This window comes from Lontra canadensis, unplaced genomic scaffold, assembly GCF_010015895.1.
Source record: "Lontra canadensis isolate GAN:19392208 unplaced genomic scaffold, GSC_riverotter_1.0 scaffold10, whole genome shotgun sequence".
NCBI classification, from domain to species: Eukaryota; Metazoa; Chordata; class Mammalia; order Carnivora; family Mustelidae; genus Lontra; species Lontra canadensis.
In genome coordinates this window covers 14,502,221-14,518,585 of record NW_022631004.1, presented here as the reverse complement: position 1 = coordinate 14,518,585, position 16,365 = coordinate 14,502,221, and the positions used below count along the sequence as shown (strand labels likewise).

The 16,365-nt window shown below is 51.1% G+C and overlaps 1 protein-coding gene across 3 annotated transcripts in view; it reads left to right on the top strand.

The window, feature by feature from the left end:
* Nucleotides 1-16,365, top strand: part of SCARA5 (scavenger receptor class A member 5) — a 118,607-nt gene that overhangs the window by 63,170 nt on the left and 39,072 nt on the right. For all 3 annotated transcript variants that reach the window (XM_032855682.1, XM_032855681.1, XM_032855684.1), the window contains exon 4: nucleotides 7,005-7,679. In XM_032855682.1, coding sequence (XP_032711573.1) covers nucleotides 7,005-7,679 — 675 coding nt within the window. The remainder of the gene's footprint in view (nucleotides 1-7,004; nucleotides 7,680-16,365) is intronic.

Sequence of the window (16,365 nt, the reverse complement as noted above, 5' to 3'; positions counted from 1 at the left end):
TGGACATGCTAGTCCTAAATATTATTCTCTGTATCCCCAAGAATGTGGCAGAAACCCATTCTCTATGCCTGTGTAGTTCCTGGTAACTGGATATTAAAGACACCCCATGGACTGAATTACCCTGTGCCCCAGATTCGTATGTACAAGCCCTAACCCCCAATGTGATTGCATTTGGAGGAGGGTCTTTAAGGAGGTCCTTAAGGTTAAATAAGGTCATAAGGGTGGGACCCTAATCAATAGGACCGGTGTCCCTATAAGAAGGAAGAGACAGCAGGGATGCACATTATGAGAAAAGGATGTAATTAGAAGACACATGTCTGCAAGCCAAGGAGAGAGGTCTCAGGAGAACCCAACCCTTCTGGCACCCTGATCTTAGACTTCCAACCTCCAGAACTGGAACATAAATGTCTGTGGTTTAAGCCACTCAGGCTCTAGTATTCTGTTAATGGTGGCCCGAGCCAGCTAAGATAGACCTGCCTGGGATTTAACTATGCAGGGCTGCTATACAGGCCCCAGAAGATGAATGGTTGTTAGTTTTCTCCAGAACCCGCTACATAATTCACAGGGCCCAGGGCACCAATGAAAATGCAGGGTTCCCTGTTCCAGAGACAGGAAAAAAAAAAAAAAAAAAGGAAAAAAAAAAGCTGTTTCTTTTCTTCTATTGTTTCACCACCTGTCACATTGGTTTTTATTTGCTGTTTACAATGACAATAACAGGCACAAAGATTCTCAGGCATGAGTACAGATCCTCATAGGAACTGACTGCACCCTGACATCCCCATGGGGGCAGAAGTGAGGGTTGCAGGGGCCCCCGGGGTGGGAATGGGAGGCCAAGGCCTCATCCCAGGCTCGCGGGAGGTGGGACTGCACATGAGCTGAGGGGCCAAGGCCCCATCAGACTTCACTTACAAAAACTCCAAGAAAAAATTCTCAAAATTTCAAGATGGCGACCGCAGGGCATGAAGCCGCCAGCACAGTGCCTTTCCGGCTGGAGCCCTGTGGGCCAGCTGGGGGCATGCCCTGAGGCTGGCCTGGCTTCTCTCCTGCGTCACAACGTCAGGGGAACCCTAATAAAACTGCATCACTCTAAGTGCTAAAGCCCTACTGAGATCCTCATCGTTCGGCAATTCTGGAGGAATATTATGCTCCACTTTCAGTTTCATTTTCTGTCAAAGTCACATGTATCCAGAGCTCAGCACATTCAAGTCAGCTCTGCAGACCACCTGAAAGAAGGCCCCTTCTCTTTCCCTTGGTGTTTATATCCACATGCTTACTTTGCTGTTTCATTTCAGCCCCTTTCCCGTGTGTGTGCTTTATACGATCTCCGAATTCTGATACCCACCTGCCTGCCTGTCTTCAGTGTCACCGGCCTAAATGAACACAAGGCAGTACCACTGCATGGCACAATGGAAGAAGAGTGGGTCCTGCGGCAGGGTAGCCAGGAGCTAGTTACTTACTGTCTCTGGTGTTGGTGTTTTCTTCTATAAAATGGTGATACCACCTGCCCACAGGCTTGGGAGGACCACCGGAGAACTGCATGGCCTCCAGCCCTGTTCTAACATCTGCACCCCTCCAAAACACCCCCCCACATCCCCAACATGAGCCACCTCCCCTCAGACTGCTCAGATGCCACTTCACTTGGTACCCTCCCGAGCCACTAACTAGTCCTCCCACCTTGCAGACTGGAGTAGGGCCTCCACTCAGGTGGCCTGCCAGAGCCCTCCAGCCACGCTCCCCTTGGAAAGATAAGGGACAGATGCCCCGTGCTGTTTTGTGCAAGGAGGGAAAAGTGAGAAAGCCCCCAGGACCTTCAGAGACTGAGCAGGCTGAGTCTGCTTTCGTGCTCTGCTACCTTCCTGCGCTTCTTCACCTGAAAATGGGCACAGTAATTCCTACTCCGTGAGGTTGTTGGGAAGAGAGAATCTCCTATAAGAGATAAGAACTGAGTTTGGCAGGAAGCAGGTGCTTGCTTAATAAATGGCATCTGCTGCCCTTTCCCATATAGCTTTTGGAGTTCAGCACGTGCTGGACTATCCCAGCAGCAAGTGGAGAGGGACAGTGGGCTGGATTAAGGGACCCATGACCCCGATTCTTCCGTATTTTACACCCCTGGCAATCTTCTGATTTCTCTGAGCCTCTTTTTTTTTTTTTTTCATTCTTACATGAAATTGTGAATACTTGCCCTGCCTACCTCCCAAGGTGAGTTATGTTGAAAATTAAGTGAGGTGATGGATGTGAACTTCCATACAAAGAGAAAGTGGCCCAAGGTTTAGGCCACTCAACATCAAACAGAATGCTTGGCTTTCTTCCTCCTGGCCCACACCAGGTCCTCTGCCTTGCCGGCATGACAGGTATGCCAGAGGCATTTGGGGAAGACAGCCCTGAGGTCAGTCACATCTGGAGCACCTTCACTGGACCAGCACGTGATTTTTGTTTTCATGACTATAAAGGACAACTACGGAACGGAGGGCTGACTCGGGGCCGGGGTATAGGTGGGAAGGCAAGTCTCGATGGCTGTGCAGGTAAGAAGGCTGCAGGAGATGTGTGTAAGCAAGCCTCCTAGCCTCAGGTGCAGCCTAAGGCAGCCCCCAAGGCATTCATCATATATTAGTACACTCTTACATGCAGGAATACAAGAATTAGGATTCAGCCCTCAGCGCTGCATCAGAATCCAAATTTGAATGTCTGCATGATTCCTGCCAAGCAGCCTGACTCCCGCCTGGGTTTACGATGGGGAACTCACTACCTTCCAAGCTTAGTCCACATTTGCCTGTCTCTGTTAAAAAAATGGATCTGTGCCTTCCCTCCTTTAGTGGTACTGCAGAGGGGTCAGGAGCCAGGAACTCTGGAACCACACTGCCTAGGACCCAAGGTCGTCTCCTCCCTTTCCTGGTTGTGTGACCTCGTGAGCTCCTTAACCTTAAGTGCCTCGGGTTCCTCTTTCGGAATATGAGGGTCCTAGTAATACTTATCTCATAGGGTTGTTAGGTGATCGAGTGTACTCATGTGAAAAGCACATCGCAAGTCTTCGGGAAATGCCAGTTATGACTGTTACTCTATGATTTCTTGTCCCCCTTGTGAAAGTATTAACGTCAAGGAATAATGAAAGCATGTTAAAAGAAAGTATGCCGGGCAGAGAGATAAATGAACTGTTTGCATAAACATGAATTAGGAGAGTCACACTCAAGGAAGAATTGTTCCCTGTTGAGGACAGCAAACATCTGGAAGGAATTAAATGGGGGAAGAGGGTGGGTGGTGGTGGTGTGGGGTGAGAACACGCTGTGACCGTTGGAAGGAGATAATTCATTCTGGGGTGGGTAAGTGAGCCCAAAAAAAAAAAAGGGAGGCTGCTCTGGGCTTATGCAGCATGATTTGATGCCCAGAGACTATTTACCCCTCCAAGTAATTTCTGTTCTGATTAGCATGAGTACCTAAAATATCAAAACCATTCCTTTGAGCTGATGCATTACCTTGAAAAGGCCACTTCTCTTCTCAAATGCAAATATATTAACATAAAAAATAACAAGGTACTGTTTTACATCTGTGCAATTAACAATACAAGGATTGGAGTACTCAGCTGCACTGATTTTCTATCTGCCTGTTTCAACAGGCACCCCAGAACATCTATGACGGACACATGAATAGATGTAACTTTGGGGGAAGTGATTTGGCTGGAGTTCTTTAAAATCACAAAAATTGGGGCATCTGGGTGGCTCAGTGGGTTAAAGCCTCTGCCTTTGGCTCAAGTCATGATCCCAGGGTCCTGGGATCGAGCCCCGCATCAGGCTCTCTGCTCAGTGGGGAGCCTGCTTCTCCCTCTCTCTCTGACTGCCTCTCTGCCTACTTGTGGTTTGTGTCTGTCAAATAAATAAATAAAATCTTAAAAAAAAAGAATCACAAAAATGTTTATACCCTTTGATCTACTAATTTAACTTCTGGGAATTTATCGTCAGGAACATTTTCAAAACAAGGAGAGACCTTTCTGCATTTATTGTCCATGACTGAAAAAAAATATTCGACGGTATGAGAATGGGTAAATTTCAACACATCTCCTTGATGGACTCTATGGGTGCAGCCACCAAAATTATAATTACAAAAGAGAGAATGATGGGAACATGTTTGTGAAATAATCATACTAGGAAAAAAAGAAAAACAGCTCCGAAATCAAATTGTAAAGAATGAGGATGCCTATGGGTGGAGCCAGAAAAAGAAAACCAATGTGCTTTGTTGGAGGCTGTGGGATTGTGGAGGAACTATTTTCTTTCTTTTATTTGGGTGTATGTTAACACCGGTTGTGCAATGAACAATAATAAAAGACCCAAATGAACTCTCAGGGCAGGGGTAGCCCACTGTCAATCACTACCACGTGGGCAACTGTCAGCCCAGTTTCCTGAACAGAGAGAGGAGGCCCCAGAGCTGGCAGGTTCAGGGGAGGGGGCTGCTGGGCAAGGCCAGGACCATCCAAAGGCACAGAGCACCTGTCAGGCATGGGCACCACCTGCGGAGGGAAGGAGGGAGCAGGGAGCCAACAGAGAGGGGGAGTAAAGGAGACTTTCTACTTCATGGTGTAGGCAGGACTGGAACTTAAAGCAAGTAGGTTGCCCTGTTCCCCTTAGTCACTCACAAATCCCACATTTCAAACCAGAATTTGCAAAGCCCAGAGTGTTCTTTATTGCAGCTGATAAGCTGTAGTGTCTCTTTGAACTCCAGGGGCATCACAGGCAGGGACTGTAACTAAATTATCGGCCTTTCTGTTTTCCAGCCACCCTGTCTCTAACACTTGCCAACCAGTCTGGGTCAAATACTGGACAAACACACTGGTTTTAAAATCAAATCCTGGCCTGTGAGGATTTCTTCAGCAGACAGTTCCTGCGGTTACTTAGGTGGTGATTGGGTCATGGGTTCATTTCCCCAGACCCTCTACTTTTATCGACAATGTTTCGGCTATGCTTCCAGAACATGGAGCAGTGATGGGAACCATTGGACCAGGAGGCAGAAAGCTTGCCATTAGGCAGTTCACTTACACTGTCTTGGCCTCCGTGTTTTCACTGGAAATTGGGGGATATTTTCACCGAAGACTGCATAGACCCCAATCCAATGGCCAAGGTCTGAAAAGCGCAGACAGATGAAGCTCAACAGGGCCCAGTTTTGGCCACATGACATGTGTCATGCCCAGAACGAAGGAGACGATCCTTCTCCCATACTTTGCCCAGTGTGTCCACATCTTGGAAAACCACCGTTAGATCAGGCACCGCCTCTAAGGGGATATGGACACCCTGAAGTGCGGGCAGAGGAGGGCAGCCAGGATGTATGAAGGTTTAGAACCTAGTCAGGAGAGAACAGATGAAGGAAATGCAGATTTTCAACCAGAAATTTTGAAATTCTGAAGACCTGTCTTATGGAAAAATATTTCACTATGTCTATGTGACCCCCAAAGGGCAGGGTTAATGGATAGAAACTACAGGAAGGCAAACTTCCAGTCTGAAGAGAATGCAGAACATTCTAACAGAAGTGATTGAAGAGAGAGAGGCGGTATAAGCAGATTGTAAAGATTGGGGGTCATGTGGATGGAGCAAGAAAAGTAGGTGCCAAGTGACTGACCACTTGGCATGTGGTTTTCTTGGAGATTAAAGTTCCAGGGGAGGGAGAAGCTGAGATGGGGACTTCGAGGCCCCACCTAGCACTTTGGGCTTCTGGATCTAATCTGAAATGACTTAGCTTCTCCAGAAGCATGGGGGCAGCCGGTCTTTGTGTGACTCAAGCACCTCAACAACTATCTGCCCCCTTCCCTGCCTGGGGTTCTGGAAGAGAGCTATCCTATCCCAATTTCTCAATGTCTGGACAGGCTGTGGACGAAGTATCCTGCTGTGCCAGTTCCAAGAATTCCAAGGCAGAATTCCCTCTGGGCCTCATCTGCCCCCACCTCTCACCCTGTCCCACTTCTACTAGTAGTTTCCATTTCTCTAGTGGTGGTGGGTACAGGTCCGGCCAGTGCACAGCAAACAGACCACAGGCATCCCGAGGCTCCTAGCGCCAGGGTTTCTGGTATACCTGAGTCAGCGCAGTCCACAAGCTTCTACGAGGAGACACCAGGTTGCAATTAGTAAGAGGCACATCCCTCCCCTCAGTATTGTAAAATAGCTGCTTATCACCAAGAAGAGGAAACCTCTGGAGAGGAAAGGGCGAAAAGTCACTGAGATGGGTTCTTTGCTTCAGCGGGGAAATAGATGATGTAGAAAAAGGATTGGAGGGGGCAGAGAAGAGAGGGGATGAATATAAAAGCATCTTTACCTGCACAGAGGGGCCCTCGCCCCGACAAGGGGGGGTGAGGGGGTGAGGGGGTGGGACCCTGAACCCCCGGATACTGGGAAGTACAGTGTTGCCCAGAACCGGGCTGAGTCCACTGCTGGCATGGCTCCTTCAATCAGTTCTGGAGCAGACTTTGTAGGGAAGCACCCTGGTTCTGAAGCAAGCAAGCCCTGCAGGGTAGAATCCTGGCTCCATGACTTACTTGCTGTGTGCTACCTTTGGTGACTTTAACAGCTCTTGCCCTGAAGGGGGATAAGAATAGCATCTGCCTCCTAACGTTGAGAGGCTAACACTCAGTATCTTAGGGCTAGCCACCTGAAACTGCTGATATCCAGTCGTGTTCTGCATACAGAAATGACAATAGCACAGGGACTGACCTCAGACATAACGGGGAGCTGAGTACAATTAGTGCGCCCCCTAGAATGATCTCGGCTCTTTTAGAAACACCAAAGCCCCGGTCACACCCCAGACCAATTCAATCACCGTGTTTGTGAGCGGGACACCTCACCTAGTGAGTCTAATGGGCAGACAAGTTTGGGGACCGCTGGCTTAGCACAGTGCCTGGGATCTGTTAAGAGTCCCCCTCTGCTTTCCCTTCATCTGTCATTTCTTGATTACCTACTGCATGCCAGGCCAGCCTCTTGGGACCCGGGACCCTCCCCAGCAGAGCTGACCTCTCCCCTTCCCCTCTGCAGTGTCCAGGCCCCGGAGCTCCCCGGACGACCTGAAGGCGCTGACTCGGAACGTGAACCGGCTGAATGAGAGCTTCCGGGACTTGCAGCTGCGGCTGCTGCAGGCGCCGCTGCAGGCGGACCTGACGGAGCAGGTGTGGAAAGCCCAGGACGCGCTGCAGAACCAGTCGGACTCGCTGCTGGTGCTGGTGGGCGCGGTGCAGCGGCTGGAGGGCGCGCTCTGGGGGCTGCAGGCGCAGGCGGCCCAGACGGAGCAGGCGGTGGCCCTGCTGCGGGACCGCACAGGCCAGCAGAGCGACGCGGCGCAACTGGAGCTGTACCAGCTGCAAGTGGAGAGCAACCGCAGCCAGCTGCTGTTGCGGCGCCACGCCGGCCTGCTCGACGGGCTGGCGCGCAGGGTGGGCGTCCTGGGCGAGGAGCTGGCCGACGTGGGCAGCGCGCTACGCGGCCTCAACCACAGCCTGTCCTATGACGTGGCCCTGCACGCCACGCGGCTGCAGGACCTGCACGTGCTGGTGAGCAACGCCAGCGAGGACACCCGCCGCCTGCGGCTGGTGCACAGGGGCATGGAGCTGCAGCTCAAGCAGGAGCTGGCCCTGCTCAACACGGTCACCGAGGACCTGCGCCTCAAGGACTGGGAGCATTCCATCGCGCTGAGGAACATCTCCCTCGCCAAAGGTACCGCCTGGCAAACGCGAGCCTGCAGTGTCCCTGCCTGGGCCCTGCCTGTTGGTACCTTCTTCCTGCCTGCCCCTCCCCAAGGGCCCTGGAGTCCCCCCCCCACCTCCCCCAATCCACTTGCCATGAGGAGTGGATACCCCATCTATTAAATCCTGCCCTACAGGACCCTGGAATTTTCTGTCCAAATGGCCTGTGCCCCTTTCCCAGCCTGTGTGGGTCTCTCCCCTGGCTAACACTAACCTCCCTTCCACCTCCGGGAGAATACCCTCAGCGTCCACCCACCCCTGCTCCACCCCTAATGGCCAAGGGTGGCTAATGGGGGACCAGGTCGTCAAGAGCTTGGCTGTGCCAACGGGAGCCTCCAAGTGTTTCTGGCTGCAGAAAAGCAGGGGTCAGGCTGCAGGTGCAGGCGGGGAGCAGGGAGGTGCTCCTTCAGGGTCATGGTGTTCCAAGGCATAGAGCGCCCAGGAATTGGAGAATTCCCAAATTTGAACTTGGCCTTCCAGGCCAAGTTATAAAGTATGTTCATCAAGACGGAAGAAAATATTTTATTTAACAATTTGTTAGCTTCATTTATAACTCTTAAATATGATGGTGGAAATGTGTAGGCCTCCACGGGTATTCTTGCTTCAGGCCTACAGACTCGAGAACCAGCTTCCCTCTTTTCCAGGCCTAACTGGTCCCCTACCCTCCTCTCCCCCATACCTTCCTGCTGCTATCTGCCCTGCGCATCAGAGGCACCTTTCGTGAGATGCACGTTTCCCACTTCACCCCCCTGGTCAGAACTCCACCATGGCCCCCCAGGTTCTGCCAGATTCAATAAATACTCCTTAGCTTGATAGTAGGCAATAATGATATCACAGTGAACACCAACTGTGTCAGGTACGGTGCCTTGTATGAACCATGCCTTGTATGATGCCTTTTCTTTTTACATTTTCATTGAAGTATAGTTGACACGCAGTGTTACGTTAATTTCAGGTGTACAGCATGGTGATTAGATAATTCTGGATGCCTTATGCTATGTTCACCACGAGTGTAGCTACCGCCATATAATGTCTTTTAAAAACAACGGTGAGTGTACTAATTCGTGAAGCTCCTCACAGCCTCATGCCAGGAGGTGACAGAGCCAGGATGTGGACCCAGGCTTTTCTGATCCTAGAGCTGGTGTGCTCTCTATCGCACACCTGACCCCAGCTTGACTTCCCTGCCTTCTCCTCTGATTGTTCCCATCTACCAGAGGTTACAAAAGGAACAGTGTGTAGGGGCAGGTTGAGCAATGCCCATGAGTAAAGTGACCTTGGTGTCCAGGGAGTAGTAGAAGCTAGGGCAGGTCCGCCTCATTTGGGCCAGGCTGGAATATGGACCTGGCATTGACAGAGTCTTCCCGTTTTTCGTAAGAAACCAGAAATATGGAATGTTTAGAAATTGTTCACTTGTCTAATTCTGTGGGTTGTGTATGGTCCATAAACAGCCAATTTCCACCCCCTCCCCCGTAAGGAAGCATCTGGTCCAGTGGGACACGTGTCACTGCTTGTCACTGCTCTAGAGACACAGCCTGCCCTTCCCACAGCCTTAACTTCACTCCAGCTCTTCCTCCTACTGCAGGGCCTCCTTCCTCTTCCTCTTCCTCTTCCTCATCCTCATCCAGATCCCACTGATCCTTCAGCTCTCACTCAAACCCACCTCCCACAACCCTGCCGGCCCCTCTAGCTCACTGAAGCCTCCCTCCTCTGAGCTTCTCCGTGTATTAGAGCAGAAAGTAGGAATGATGGGGTCTCCCATTCGCGTAGTCCTTTCCAGTCTACAGAGAGCTTTAGGGTACATTATTTTGTTTTAAAGTGGGTCCCCATGACCGAATATGAGGTTGGTTGAAGGAGGGCTTTGTTATTGAGGGCAGGGTAGGATTCCTGCAGAAAAACAACTGAGGCTCCCGGAGGAAATGCCTGATTTACACAAGGCCACACAGCTGGTAATGATCTGACCCAGGACTTTTTGTTTTCAAACAGTTTTAATGAGGTATAATTTACATGCTGCGGGGTTCACCCATTGAAGTGTATAATTCAATGATCAGGCCAGGATGTTGAACCCACTGGCCAGTGCTTACCACACTACACTCCACCCCGACCCACCCCCCGGGTTCCCCCTGTTTCCCCCAGTGCCCGACAGCACAGTAACTGGGACCCGGTAAATGTTGGTGAAGCAACTGTTAGATCTTGAACCTGGACAGTGAGAGCACTGGTTTTCTTGTCTTGGGATGCTCAGGAATCAAAGGAGGACAGGAGGTAGAATTTGTTCTTCTAGATCCCCACCGCTGGGATTTTAGTTTTTCCTGCCTTCTCTCTTCCTCCGCCTCCTCTGTCCACAGCAGTCTGTCAGGTAGTTACTAATAATAGCGATGGTACCAAATTATGACCCACTCTGAGCCAGACATTAATTCTTTAAATAGCCATTAAAGACTTCAGATCCTCACATCCTGTAGAACGGTATTACTGTTCCCATTTTATAGATGAGAAACTGGATAACTTTCCCACTGTTTCTTACCCAATTGGCAAGTGGCAAAGTCAAGGTCTGAATGTGAGTCTTTCTGGTTCGGAATCCATGTTCTTGTCACTGACCATCCTGCTTCCTGTGGTGGGAAGTTGCCAGTTCTGAGCAATGAAGGGGGAAGAGAGCATAGTCCCTTGGACTCCATTTGGGGGTCCTTAGGGGTATTCCCCTCCCCGCCCCTTCCTTCCTCTTGCAGTCAGCAGACATCAGCATGCCTCCTGGGGGTGCCTCTTCTTGGGCCTCTCTGAGCATCTCACAGCTTGCCTGCTTCTATAATTTGCAAGTGTCCTTTCCTTGGCTTGGACTGAAGCAGCTCTGGGCATCCATTCACGAAGGTTCTTCCAGTGGGATCCTCCAAGTAGTCTTTCTTTGGTTCTTAAACTAAGGTTCACACTCCATTCCCTGGAACTGAAAGTTTCACCTCAGTCCTGCCCACGCCTGCCTTCCAGTCTTCGAGCTTTGCCTTCTCGATGGACTGCGGGACTTTGGGGATGAATGCCTCCCAGTCCCTCTGGCTCCCAGGATCACCACCACATCGGCACCTCCCTTTCCCACCTCCTCCCTCTCTCGTGGTTGTCGGGGACCCAACTGGTATGATTCCCAAGGATTCTATTTGACATACCTTATGTAACTACCATTCAGCTTTAATGAGACAGAATTCTACCCTGGCTTTTGGATAAGGGATGTGTTACCCGTTAAACTTCTAGGCAATTCCATACTGCTCTCTGGAATGGCCTTTCTGCCCTGAGTTTGTTCAGTTCCTCTCTTAGTCGTTAAACACACACACACACACACACACACTCACATTCACACACATAAACACATACTCACACTCTTCCACTTTTTGCCCTTGGCTGCAGAATCCACAAATACTCAACTATGTGTATTTTTCAAACATGACCTTATTTATATTATTCTGGGATTTGACCCCAAATGGCTTCATTCTCTTACTTCGTTATACAGTTTTCTATGAATTTTGTCTCTGGCTTGTCTTTTGTGGACACTCACAGCAGTGTTTTCTGTTTTCTGCTTTGGATTTTCAGTATTAATTATGTCTGTTGAAATCTGTCTGTGGTTGGAAGGAAGCAGAGAACTCAGATGATCAGAGTGTGAAGACATCCAGGGTAGGGGGTAGATAACCAGAGAGGGGAGGCCTCCCAGAGTGGGGAGATAACCAGAGAGTGGGGGGGCATAGCAGGAGGGAGGAAATATCCAGAGTGGGGGACATAGCAAGAGCGGGGAGATGACCAGAGAGAGGAGGATACCAGGAGCGGGGAGATAACCAGGAAAGGGAGACATCCAGGAGAGGGGAGATAACCATAGCGGGGAGGCACCCAGGAGGGGGGAAATAACCAGAGAAGGGAGGCATCCAGGAGGAGGAAAGTGTGAGCCAGGCAGGAAGGCTGGACTCTCCACCATATTCAGATGGCCTGTTTGCTAGATGGATGGTTACAGAATCACAGAGCCTTACAGTAGTAGTAACAGGCTCTGCAATCAGCTAGTCCATTCCTCTTGTTTTACAGTTGAGGACTTGAGGCCCAGAGAGGGGGACATGACTTGTCCAAGTCAAATCCCAAGCCGGTGGTCCAGCTGGGACTCAAAAATCCATCTCTCCGTTCATGAAAACAAGCTGTTGGCAGGGCAGATTTATGTGTGAGCTACTTTTTCAAGAAAGCACACCGTGCAGTGGAGAACGCAGCAATGTTTGTAAAGGGCTGACGTGATGGAGGGAGGCCTCGGGTCCTGGGCTCCAACTCTGGCCCCAGTGTGCAGAGACATGTTGGAGGGATCAAGGATCTCTGTGAATTGGGCTGTTTGTAAAGAGGGTTTCTGCCCCACCGAGGCCTGGGAAGCATGGACTAGGCAGCAGCTCCCTGGGCTGGACGGGAGAACTCTGTCCTGTCGCCTTCTGCATCAGCCTGTCTGCTGGAAAGGGAGTGGAGAGCCTGGCCTGAAAGCAAACAGTGGCCTCAGCTTCAGTCTGTGAGGTCCGAGGAGAACTGGCCCCGCAGTGTGGGCTGAAGTGGGGGGCAGCCCCTGTGGGTCTGGGCCGAGTGTCCCCCAGGCTTGGCAACGCTGCTGACGGGCACTGCCCCCACACAGTGAAGGAAGGGGGAGAGCGTGCAAAACCCTAGAGGCGAAGCTGACAGCCCAGGGCCCCAGTGACGTCAAGGGGGGAAGGAGAGTAATTAACTGAGGGACTCCACCTTGGTCAGCCACGCTGGGATTAGCGTGTGTGGTGCAGCGGGCAGTGTCTGTATTAGGATCTTGGTCTTGGTTCTGCTGGCTTCAGGCCCACTTCATCAGCTGTCCCTGTCCTGTTTCCAGCCCCGGCATGTCCTCCACCCCATCGCTCATGCCCAGATCCGGGAAGGGAGAATGGATTGCTTCTCCCTCCCTGTTGGCTGGGCCCCAGAAGAAGCCAGTGCTCAGTCACATACGCTTTGTTCTGTTCAGGAGAAGTTTCCAGCTGGTGTAGCCCAGAGGCAGCCCTCTCAGGGGGCAGAGCTGTACTGGGGGCAGTACAGGGACGGGGGCATGGGGGAGGATGGGACTGGACTGGTGGGTGGGCTCTGGGAGGGCACTCTGGGCACAGGGCCGGAGAGTTCTCTCCAACCTCCTCCACCACCTCCTCATCCACCTCCTCCTCCTCTTCCTCTTCCTCCCTCCCATCCCCCATGTAGGAGGTGGACCAACAAAGAAGTAGGCCCCGCTCCTCCCTGTCCCAGACAACCTCCATGCTCTGGACTGTTTGAGTGATAGAAGAGATGAGCAAGTCAGAGTGTCAAGAGTCAAGAGCTTAAAAAGCTCAGCTGGGTACCATTAGGACCGCTGATACCATAACAGCATCTATGACTGCCCGGAACTCCTTAGTGGACTCTCTGCTGTGAGTGAGGCAGAGGGCCTGAACTCCTAGGGGACCATGGTGTAGGATGAGTGATGGGTCCCAGGAAGTGGGCCCAGGGTGGCCTGCCCAGGTTCAGGAGTGCTCCCTTGAGAAGTTTGTCTACAGTCATGTCTGAGGGGCCTTCCAGCTCTCAGATTTGGGGGCTCTGCCCAGGGGCCCTAAAAGATCAGAACGGGTATGCATGGAGGTGAGCGTCAGGCCTGAGGGGGATGGGGCTTTTGGAATAGAAAAGATTTGGTGGATGTCTGGGGGCAGCGAGAATGTTTTTGCAGAGGTGAAAGGAAGCTTGTGTCCAGAAGCATCAGAATGAGTTTGCAGAAGGGGTCGCGTGGGGGATCTGCAGAGGTCTCCAATAGAGGGGCTTTGACCCCTTGGGCTATGAGGGAGCTCAGAGACGGTGAGTTCACTAGCTTCTGACTTGATTCATGGGTTTTAGCGAGACTGCAAGCAAGGAGGTTTTTAAAAAGGCTGGGAGCAAGACCCGGTGGAGTGTGGTAGCTGAGGAAGGAGGTGGGGGCATGACATGGGAATGACCCCGATGATGAGCCTTGGTGAGCAAGAGGGTGTGGGGAACAGAGAAAAGGGAGGAGTCAAAACAGGCTCAAGCTTTTTGGCCTGGAAAGAAAAAAAAAAAAAAAAGGTTTTTGGCCTGGATTCCCAGGAAAATGATAAGAAGTCAGACCTCAGGTGTGCGTTACCCACAGGCAGGAGTGATTCAAGAAGACCTTGGTCGTTGGAGACCCCAGCAGCCTGGCCCCATGAGGCTCACACAGGCCACAGTTTAGGTCCTTCAGAGTCTGCGGGGCTGGTTCCATCTAAGGGTATGACTTAGAAATCAGCAGTCACCTCTGCTGTTTACCCCATTCCCTCCCAGTTCATCTCCTGTACAGGCCCACAGGAACCACTCATCCATGTCTTAAAAACTGTACCCACGTCATGTAGGATGTTTCCAGACCCGCATCTCCTTGAAAGAGCCAGCTAAGCTTGGCAAGGTGATTTCAGGGGCAGCCCAAGATGACCATACCTGGTAGTCTTGGGATAGTTCTGATGAAGCGTTATGAAAGGGGGTGGGGGTACAGATGGTCAACATGGCCTTGCCACTCAAAGGTTACCAAGCCCCTTTATATCCAGCATGTCATGTAATCCACTGACTCCTCAAATGTCTGGGAAGGAATTTTAACTTAGATTTTATAGAACCAGGACCTGAACCCAAGACACTTCATATTCATACTCAACACCTACCTTCCAAAGGATCTCCACCACCCCGCGGCCCCATCCCCAGGGCCAATCCCTGGGCAGAGCATTACTCCTGGGAAGACCATACATTGAATCACGCCCACAGGAGAACAAATAGAGTACTAGTGCTCAGTCCATTGCCTCCTTGACCCACTTGATTCTGGAAGCACTGAGTTCCACGTGGCAAGGGTGGAGGGACAGAGGACAGTGACAAGGAGGGGAGTGTACTGGGCACTGGGAGAAGGATGTCCTTCCCAGGGACAGCTCATGGAGTGCAGACATCCAGGCAGCCCTCTGACCTGACAGAGATTGCTAGAAGAGGGGTGGGAACCTCATCTGCTCCTTCCACTATGCCTTTCCTTTGCCATGTAATCTGAGATGTGTTCTAAGCCGGTTCTGTGTCTAAACGCTGTCGCCTGAAAACTGGGATTGCTATAGCCAGGCTCACTTTGCTTTTCTTCGTAGAAGAGAGGAAGATGGCCACAGAACCCAGTCCCCTTTAAATGCTTTGTGTGTGTAACGCATGCATTTTTAAGTTGTTGATTGCTTTTTCCCCCGTGTGTGTGCCATTGAATCATTAAAGAGCTGTCAACTTGGGTTAGGGTCTGAGGACAGTGCCAGCTTTTGGAACGTATCAGTACATCTTGATCTTGGCCGCCTGATTGTTTTCTATGTATTAACACCCTCTGATCTCATTCATTCATCAAATATTTATTGTGCAATCTGTTGCTGCTATGCTGTGAGTGTACATGTTTTGGTTTCCTAGGGCTGCCGTAACAAAGGACCACAAACTGGGTGGCTTAAAACAACAGAAATTGATTCTTTCACCATGCTGGAGGCTGGAAGTCTGAACTCAAGGTGTCCGCGGGGTCACGTTCCCTCTGTGAGCTGCAGGACACAATTCTTCTGGGCCTCTTCCTAACTTCTGATGATCGCTAATAATCTTTGGCATTCCTTGGCTTGTAGACATGCAGCCTCCCTTGTCATGGAGCGTTCTCCCTGGGTATCTGTCTGTGTTTTATCTTCTTCTAAGAAGCCCCGCCATTGGTTTAGGACCCTCCCTGCACTGGGTTAGGACCCACCCTGCTCTAGGATCACCCCCCTCTTAACGAATTACATCTGCAAATGACCCTATTTCCAAATACGGTCACATTCTGAGGTCTCAAGTGGACATGAATTTTGGAGGGACGCTCTTCAACTCAGTACAATACGGTTTTGGCATTTTCCTTGGTCTTTTTCTGTCACAAGGCAGCAGAAGTGGGGAGCTTGGCGTCTGGCAATGTTGTTAGGAAACAGAGAACACGTACAGTTATGAGTGGAGGACAAGGCAGCGCGAGATAAGTGCACGAGATTGACCTGGTGGGCAGCAGGCTGGGGGGTGGGAAGGTCTAACTGTGTTTTGGGAATGGGGAGCTATCTCCTGTGACAAGTGAGGCAGCAGGGGTGGGGCCAGAGAGACCGGAGTTGGAACCTGTGCTCCTTTTTTCATTACCCAGCTGTGTGGTCTCAGACAAGTAACTTCAACACTTAGCCCGTTGTGGGGACTGGATCCAGTCACATAGGCTAGAATCCCTGCCACAGTGGTGCCTGGCCCTGGAAGAAAGCCCCACTTAGGAATAGTTAGACCCATTTCCTTCCCTCAGGTGTTCAAGCCAGAAATCTGAACCTGATCCTGGTCTTCTTCCCCGCCTTCACCTGTGTTTAGCCAACGTCTGTTCTGCCTCCACACAGCTGCTCACATCCTCCAGACCACCACTTCCCTAATTCAGAGTTCCACTGCCTCCCACCGGGATGCAGCCTCTTCGTGGCCTCCCTGCGTCTGTGTTCTTTCTCATCCTGAGCTGTTTTCCAACATGGCGGCCCAAGCCATCTTCTTCCTGCGCAGATCAGATCACACTCTTGTTTCCCTCATGCCCCGCTATGGCTTCTGGTGCCCTCAGGGTCAAGTCTAACACTTGAGCCAGGCCTCCAAAACCCCCACTTGTTCACCCT